General features: G+C 49.1%; 1 protein-coding gene across 1 annotated transcript; it reads left to right on the top strand.

Moving 5' to 3' along the window:
- The first annotated feature begins 4,826 nt into the window (after nucleotides 1-4,826).
- Nucleotides 4,827-7,672, top strand: TMEM229A (transmembrane protein 229A). Its single transcript, XM_070423832.1, has one exon. It carries the CDS (start codon nucleotides 5,433-5,435, stop codon nucleotides 6,570-6,572), a length of 1,140 nt encoding a protein of 379 aa, XP_070279933.1. The 5' UTR covers nucleotides 4,827-5,432; the 3' UTR covers nucleotides 6,573-7,672.
- Nucleotides 7,673-8,926: the final 1,254 nt, after the last annotated feature.

Below are 8,926 nucleotides of genomic sequence, written 5' to 3'. Positions count from 1 at the left end.
CAGTAGGAGGAGGCAGCTGATCTGTGATCCTCTTTCATCATTGATGTTTCTGTCTCTCTCTCTCCCTCTCCCTTCCTCTTTGAAATCAATATATATATACAAAATAAAGAGGTAATATGCAAATTGACCATCACGCTGTCACAAGACGGTGGCACCCACAGCAGGGGTGGAGCCGGCTGTTCCGTGCACCTGCCGCCAGAGTCCCCTCAGCCCTGCCGGGGGCCTCGGACCCTCCAGCACTCCTCACTGACAGACAGCTCACCCAGGCTCCTCCAACAAGCTTCCCATCCCTCTCTTCCTCCCTCCCCCAAAGCTGAAGCCTGACTGTGGTGCCCAACAAATTGGAAGTTATATCTCATGTCATTGAGAGTAACCTCCATTCCTCAGCTGAGGCCAGCCACTCTGCATGCCTGCCACCGGAGTCCCCTCAGCCCCGCCAGGGACCTCGGGTCTTCCTGCATCCCCCACTGACTGAGGCACAGCCAAGCTTCAGATGGCGGCTGCCCAGCTGCCCAGGGCCGGCCCAAGGCTCAGGTGTGATGGGGATGTCGCCTTCCCCTGATCGCCAGGTCGCCTCCCACCCCTGAGGGCTCCCAGACTGTGAGAGGGGGCAGGCCGGGCTGAGGGACAACCCTCCCCCGCCCCCACTCCAGTGCCTGAATTTTTATGCACTGGGCCTTTAGTATATATGTAAAACAATAAATATATTTATACATATAAAGCTTCAACTGAGGCAATATTTCCTGGTGAAAAATAAGAGGTCCAAGAAACTCCATGAACTGAAGAAAGGGCCTGAAATTAAAATTAATAACATAAAATTATATGAAGAGCCACCAGGCAGAGGTGCCAAAAGAAACTTTCCTGATACCTATGTGACTCCCCAGAAATCAGATTTTGAGAAAGAGGAACTAAAGGAGTATAGTTAAAAGAGTTTTGTAAAGACAGACAATAGGGCAGATTTCCAGGATGATCCCCTAACAGGGCATATTCAAACAAGTTTACACACTCCATTTGATGATCTTTCTACATTTGCCCACAAGTACTAAGAGTCACCTTCTGCCTGTCCATTTGCTCTTCCTGTTGTTTAAGCAATATATAGAAAGAATTGCTAAATTTGGAACTTTAGTATACAACAAAAGAAATTAATTAAGAAAGAAAAGAAGAGTTATATAAAGTAAATTATAGATATATGCATCCAAATATTTTTCACCTTTGTACTGTCAGTCAACCTCCCTACCTTCACCTGCCCTCCACACCTACTGGGGATGAGAATCACTTTAGCTAAACTCAATGTCAGTCCTGCTTCCTCATTATCTTTACCTGTCCTTACTCAAATGATTCCCCTCTTGGATTCCAAACTGGTCCTTACCATTAGATTATGGGAACCCAAGACCAAATACTCCCACAACTTACTGTCTGCATGGTCATGACTTTATTTTTTGGTTGCCTTGGTTAACGTGACTTTACTATTCCACTGTCTTCATCAGCACAACTTTACTATTCCAGAAAGCTCTGCCCCAGGACATAGAGGCTTACCATTTATTCTGAATACTTTTCAAAACCCTAACCTCCAAACCCTGACCGGGCTGTGTCCACCAATCCTAAACTATCTATATATATAAAAGCCTAAGCAGCCGCTACGACTGGACGACCAGACAACCAGAGGACAAGCCAGTAGCTATGATGCACACTGGCCACCAGGAGGCAGATGCTCAATGCAGGAGCTGCCCCCTGGTTGTCAGTGCACTCTCAACCTCCCGCAGTCCCTCCCCACAACCTGGCCAGCCCTGATCAGGACTGGGCAAGACGGCCCCAATCAGCCCCAATCACTGGCCAGGCCAAGGGACCCCACCCATGCACCAATTTGTGCACTGGGCTGCCAGAGACCAATTCCAGCCTGACAGCAGGGCTGCATCTGGGAATGGCTGAAGGCATTTCCCCAAACCTGAATAGGATACATTAAATTGATTTCTTGGCTGCCAGACAGCTAACGGGCATCTTAATCTGCATGTTATTGCCTCCTACTAGCCAAACACCTGAACAGCCATAGGCTAATTCCCCCATTCTGACAATGGACTCTGTATGAAACCCTGACCCTTTGAAGTATATATCTCTGCCTCGCCTCAGGACAAGTTGTGTTAATAAAAAGCATGGGGTCTTGAGATGAGAAGACCTGAGACCTTAGACCTAAGACCTTAGACCTTAGAACTTAGCTCCTTTAGCTAAGCTCCTCTGACCCCCAAATGCCTTTCAAAATTATGCTTCGTCTCTGGACTCCTATTAATCTACGCACAGCCTTCTCCAGACTCCTGAACCCTTCCTGATGCTGGGACAAGAACTCCGGCACTAGGCCTCTAGTTGTATCATAATTCATTATCTGGTTCTAATTAGGCCTGAATACTGGAAAGCCCATTTTAAACGAGACTGCAAAAACCTCATAAACAGTGCAACCTTGCCCTCATTGCTCCATGGTGCTATTAAATCTTTGTCACGTTAGAGAGTTCCCTTACAATGGTAAGCCACAGACTCAGCTTTAGGAAGACAGCACGCGACACTTGCAAGCATTCTTGGATGGATGCCCTCCTTAGTTAGATGACTACTGTATGTAACAATGTGTGTGTGTGCGTGTGTAATTTGATCCATAAGAAGACACGTTTTATATCTACTGCTAATATGGTTGCTGTCTTTGATAGTTTCTCTATTGTTACGTTCATGCCTCACTCTATTGAACTTCCTTTAAGGTTTCCTCTTTGTGCTGTGTTCTCCATGCACTTTTTGTTCTTCTGATGTGTAATGAAAGGGCTCACATTCCAGGCATCTAAAACACTACAACCTTGAACCAATGGGCACTAAGTAAGAGATGACCCCAAGCCTCCAAGGGCTGTTCCCCTAAGTCTCAAATCTCTCCCTGGTCATGCTGGCTACCCCAGTTCGGACCCGGCTAGTCCAGGAAGGCCAGTGTTGGCTCCACTGAACTACGACATCTCTGCAGCCATGGTTGCTCAGCTTTGTTCCTGCTGAGGTCAAAGACGCCGCCCTGAGAAGAACTTGACTGAATAATAGATTTAGACCTTTCAAAGTTTTCCTTGCATTTTTAAGAAAAGTTAAAACAAATAGAAGACTTGGGCCCTTAAAGTTTATTTTACTATTTGAAAACAATTCAGCTTTAACCTTGGAAATTAGTGTATGCACATTGGGATGGCTGTATTTATGCTATTATCGTGAAGAGCTTTCCCTTGTCTGAATAGCAATGATGGAGAAAGAGTGAATTTGTAATAAAACAATGGCTCAAATGTTTATTTGAAGTGATTTATTTGGTAGGTACTATTAGCTGTTCACAATTAGTTATTAATAATAATCATACTTTGGGGAAGACTCCATGCTTAAGTGTTGCCATTCATAGAGAAGAACCCATCAGGAGTCCCCCAAATTTATAGGACATTAGGACCCAGTTTTTATGAGACATAGTTTATTAAACAGTTAAAATAATAATAATAAGTAAATAGGCTTTACACAGATATGATATCAACTAGATTATATACCTTAGAGAATGAATTTTATAATCCTGTATTTTACCAGTGCATACAGCATCTCGTATATAGTAGTGCTCAAGAAAATGTTACATTATTATTTCTCTTCATTGTGCCTGCTCAGGCACTTGGGCAACTAACTCCATCTCTGTTTTGCAGCAGGTTTGAAGAGCAGGTGCTTCTGTAGCTAGCATGATAACATCCTCCCACTGACTTTTAACAGCTGCCAAAGGAAGTCTATAATAAACCACATGTCAACAATGCGATATATATTTTTAAAAAATCAGTACTTTGACCTTATACGAGTGTTGATATCCCCTTAACAATTTTTCTCACCATATTTATAGCTCTCTCTTATCTAATTTACAGACAACTTAGAAACCACAAATTGAACAGAAGGAGTTTAAGAAGCAAGGAGAGGAGGTTGCTGTAGAAATAGAGAACTGCCTCAGAAAATTTATTCTCAGAGAAGAAAAAAAAATGTTCTTAGCCATCAAGGAAACATCTGGAAACATCTGATCTCCTTATCTAAGAGCAGGTTAGAATTGTTACCTAGTTTCTGCCTAGACATGACTTTTATTGGGCGAGGGGGGGGGGGAGGAGGGGGACGGTGCAGAGGGTAGGTATTAGTATAATTGAACTCTAAGATTCTTTCCAATTCTAAGCCTGATTTAAAAATTGGAGAAAAAGTGGAGCCCAAACACACACAATTCTGGATTCCCCCACCCTCTCCACTTCAGAAAATAAAACATCATCCTCGCCCTCTATTCCACTCTTCATTTCTGGGGTGACCTAGTTCTGCCAGGAGGAAGAGTAGCCCTGGGGCGTGGCCATGTAAGCAAAGGTACTGTTCTTGCGGTGAGGCTCCACCCCAGCCTGGGCAAAGCCTGGGCCACTGCATTCATTCTGGGGGACTTTGATCTCTGCCCTTGGCCGGCGGTAAACTAACCAAGGAAAGCCGACTGGCCTGGGAGACTGAAACAGTAGACTAGGCCCCAAGGCAATGTTTCAGATGCAGGGAACCCTGGAGTGGGCAGGCTTGGAGCCTCCAGTTTATTCTCTGGGACTGGGACACAGCTGGCTTTGCAGGAGGACATGAAATAGCACCATAGCTGGGTCTCGGGCCCGGCCGCTAGTCTGTGGCACTTGGCCACGCGTCTCCACCAGCCAGGCCCTGGCGCTGGCTTTGGCGACACAGGGAACGCCAATCAGCTCGCAGTCGCACCTGTTAGGTCGCTCTCCACCCGGTGCCTCCGCCCCAGCGAACGCCTCCGCCTCCGCCTCCGCCTCCGCCTCCAGCGGGGCAGGGCCGGGCCGGGGGCCGGGGCGCAGAGTGTGGGAAGGAGGCTGACAGCCAGGGCCGGGCCTCCTCCAGGGGACCCCGAGGGACTGAGCGCGGAGGGCTGGGCCGGGGAGGGGCGCCCGAGCAGACGGGAGAGGTGTGAACCGGCCGGAGAGGGCCGGGCGCCGGGGCGTCGCCGCTCGCTTTACGCTTTACTGAGCCTGCGGCGGAGGCGGCGGGCGGGCTGAGCCGCAGCGAACATGGGCTTTGCACCAGCCCCGACACTGCTCCTCGCAGCCCCGGCGCCGCCGCCGCAGACCCTCCCCGGGCCGCGGCGCCTGTTAGGCCGCGCAGGGTGAGCGCGGGCGGCACCCTGCCCCGGGCTGGAGGGGAGGGCGCAGCGGGGCGCGCCGGGGACTCCGTGAACCGGGAGGCCCGCGCCTCCCCCGAGCGCAACAGCTCCCGCTGCCGCCAGGCCGCGGCCAGGACGGAGCTCCGCCGCGCCCCCCGCGGGCCGGCGGCGACTGGGAGGCGGCCCGGGGCTGGGCTCCTCCGCTCCGCAGCCCCAGGCTCCCGGCGGCGGCGGCGTGGGATCGGGCGCCGCGGCGGCCTCGGAGCCCATGGCGGGCAGCGACGCGGACGGCAAGGGACCCGGGCGGAGGGGCGGCGCGGTGCGGCGGCCGGCGGGCTCCGGCGGGCGAGGGGGCGAGGCCGCCGCCGCCGGCCGCCCCGAGCCGCTGTCCGCTGCTGAAGCGGCGGCCGAGGGGACCGAGCTGCCCGCCTGGATGCGCCTCTACTTCTACGGGATGCACGGGATCACCCTGGACGTGCTGGTGTCGTCCGCGCGGCGCTTCGCTCGCAGCCCCGACCTCCGGATGCTGGGCTTCTCCTCGCCCTACCGCTGCCTCCTGCACCTGCTCACCCACTTCGCCCTGGAGAAGGTCTACCTGCAGCGGCGGCGCTGCCCCAGCGCCTTGGTCTTCAATTTCCTCCTCTACCCGCTGGCGCACGTGGGGCTGCAGACCCTGGCGGCCCGGGCGCTGCTGCTCAGCCTGGGCGCCGGGCCGGGCGGCGCGGGGGCGCCGGGGGCGCTGGACCTGGCGCTGCAGTACCTGCTGGCGCTCTACCACTCGCAAGTGTTCCTGCGCCGCTTCCTGAGCTTGCGGTGCCGGCGGCAGCTGCAGCCGGGACCCGGCGCTGCCCCTGCGCCTGCCCCGGCCCCGGCCCCAGCCCCTCCCGGCGCCCGAGCCCCCGCGGCGGCGGCGGCGGGTGGCCGGCGGCGACGCCCCCGCGGCCCCCGGGGCACCGAAGGCGCCCCCAGCAAGGGGCTGCCGGACCTGCTCCGCTTTCTCTTTTACGGGATGCACGGCTTTTTAGATGAGATCTTCTTCACCTTCTTCTTTGACGTGCTGGGCCAGGGGGACCGGGCCACCAGCGGCCACACGTCGCTCTGGTCCTTCTTCATGTACGGCAGCTGCAGCTTCGTGGTGGAAAAGCTCTATTTCTACCTGCACTACAGTCGCGGCTGGAGCACCTGGCAGCGGGTGCCCATCTATGTGATGTTCATCTACCTGTGGGAGCTGTCCTGGGGCCTGGGCCTGCGCGCCTGCGGAGCCTGCTCCTGGGACTATTCCCACTACCCGCTCAATTTCATGGGCCTCATTACCCTGATGTATTTGCCTGGTTGGATATTCCTTTGCGTGTACCAGGACCTGCTTTCCAACGCGTTGTGGCGAGTGCAGTACATACCAGCGGACTAAAACAAACCGGTCTCTGGATTCCCATCCATGAATGCGATTTATTTTTACACGTTTAAAATGGAGTGGTCTTCTTGGCGTTTTAATTTTCATGCGTTGTACTAAACTCTTGCAGCATATTTCATCTTATCTTTTCGTTTTTTCTGGCTGTTTGGGACCCGTGCATGATACTTTACTTGGAAATATTACTCAAAGTACTAACTCGTCCATATTGTAAAAACCCTCACAAGCCCAAACATCAGGAAGCTGTAGGATTCGCCTGTGTGGGCATAGGTGGCTGATAACTGCTGTGTTTTTTTAATTTTTATTTTCGTGAGGAAGTTCTTCAAACCAGAGGCCAGTGATTTTTACCAGATTTAGCAAAATGTTGTGGTTTAATGGTGTGTTTACTTTCTTTTGAATCCAATTTCACTTTAACTCCTTGCCATACTTATCGAAGACTGCCGAAATCCAGTGTCTTGTACTCCTGAAACTACAGTTCATAGCTCTTAAGTGCCTCCCTTCTAGCCTACAAAGTGGAAAGAAACTGACTAATGTGAAACCATCCTATGAACTGATGTTTAAATAAGTCTTTTCTAGCAACCCCAACAGGTGACACTGTGTTAAGTGTTTGATCTCCATCCGGGAAATGATGGTTTTCCAACGTGAGTTAGCCTTAAACTCCGAGGTTGATCAGATCCTATGTTATCTGTGGCCGTCCATGTTTGTTACTGTGTAATAATGTAAAATGTTTACCTTCCATGTCCAAGGGCCAAGCCAAATTATACCACCCTCGGTAGTGTTCAACCCTTAGGGCCCTTTCTCCGTGGAGCTTCAAGAGTAAAAACAACTCCTTGAAATAACATGAACTTGAACGTTCGCCCTAATTGCATTAGGCCTACCTGTTTTCTGCATATTTCTGCCATGGCTCACTTGTAAACATTTTTCTTTTTCCTTCTGGGCCCACTCAGAGTTCTTGGGCGAAGCCTGGTGTGTAATTCAAACTATAAATCGATAGTGTTTTGGTGACTCATTATTAATGTCTGCAAGTTCCAAAGTTAAATGAGATGATGTAAACCATTTAAAGAAATCATGTCTAATCTATTAAACATGTATTTAAGGTTGTTTGCTGTTTTTATTAAATGTTTAAAAAAACAACAACAAGTAGAGCCCTAACTGGTTTGGCTCAGTGGATAGAGTGTCAGTCAGCCTGTGGACTCAAGGGTCCCAGATTCGATTTCGGTCAAGGGCATGTACCTTAGTTGTGGGCACATCCCCAGTGGGTAGTGTGCAGGAGGCAGCTGATCAATGTTTCTTTCTCATCAATGTTTCTAACTCTCTATCCCTCTCTCTTCCTCTCTGTAAAAAATCAATAAAATATATTTTAAAAAGGAAAAAAAAGAAAATGAATAATGTTATAAAATAAATACATAAATAAATAAATTAAATTAAATTAAAAAAACAAGTAGAATTGAGTATGGCTCAGCTGAGGATGACTAATAGCTTCTCAGTTTTCATTATAAACATCATTAGGAAAAACAGTGTGTGCAAATGAATGGTTTCTTATCCAAATTATTAGCTTGCCTATGCTGTGAAAGGGAACTTCTTCCTTTTCTCAAAAATAAAAACCAACAAAAAAACACAACACTTTTGCTATAGCAGTAAAGATGAATATATCTTTAGATTTGATTAAGGCAGACGTAATTGTGAGAATATATTATTTTAATCCACTGTGAGGTTGTGAGCTAAGTTATAAGTAATGCTATATAATCAACCCCACCCGTGATATTGATCATGTCAAACTGATTTTTTTAGTCAGTCAAAGCTGAGTAGAAATGTAACAGTAAGCTCAAATGTTTTCAGAGAGTGAAAATTATTTTATGATACTTGGTCATGGGTAAAAGATTCCTGAAAACCATGAGGGGGAAAAGTGTAACTAAAGTTAGGCAGATGCTGAACAAAATATTTGTAATTCAAGTGTGACACATGGGCATAAATCTGAGTTAACCAAATCCACGTCTTCTGAAATCCTTGCTACATGTACATCTTTGCCCTTATGCCCTTCACAGGCTGCTCCTCAGCCCTGCTTACCTGCTTACCAGCCTTCTCAGGGTCTGTCAGGAAGTGGGAAAGCCTGCTACTGTTTGCTTGTAAGTGATCTTATTTAATGGAAAGTCAAGGTTTTCATTCATTCCATTCACTCAAGAAGTAGTTAGGGCACCTGTTTGCTGGGCTGTCGCTTGGACTCAGGTACAGCAGTGACCCAACGCAAACAAAATCTCTGTCCTTATAAAGCTCACTTTCTAGTGGTTTTATTATATGAGATGATACTTATTTGCAAGGCTACTGTTTTAGTAGTAAACTCTGAAAGCAACTGT

This window comes from Myotis yumanensis, unplaced genomic scaffold, assembly GCF_028538775.1.
Source record: "Myotis yumanensis isolate MYYU_CA2020_CCGP unplaced genomic scaffold, mMyoYum1.0.hap1 SCAF_9, whole genome shotgun sequence".
Classification (NCBI taxonomy): domain Eukaryota; kingdom Metazoa; phylum Chordata; class Mammalia; order Chiroptera; family Vespertilionidae; genus Myotis; species Myotis yumanensis.
Note: the sequence above shows the minus strand (reverse complement) of the source record. Positions and strands in the feature narration are given on the sequence as shown.

What these genes read in the sequence shown, in the direction of transcription:
- TMEM229A (XM_070423832.1), top strand. Translation starts at nt 5,433, where the DNA reads ATGGCGGGCAGCGACGCGGACGGCAAGGGACCCGGGCGGAGGGGCGGC.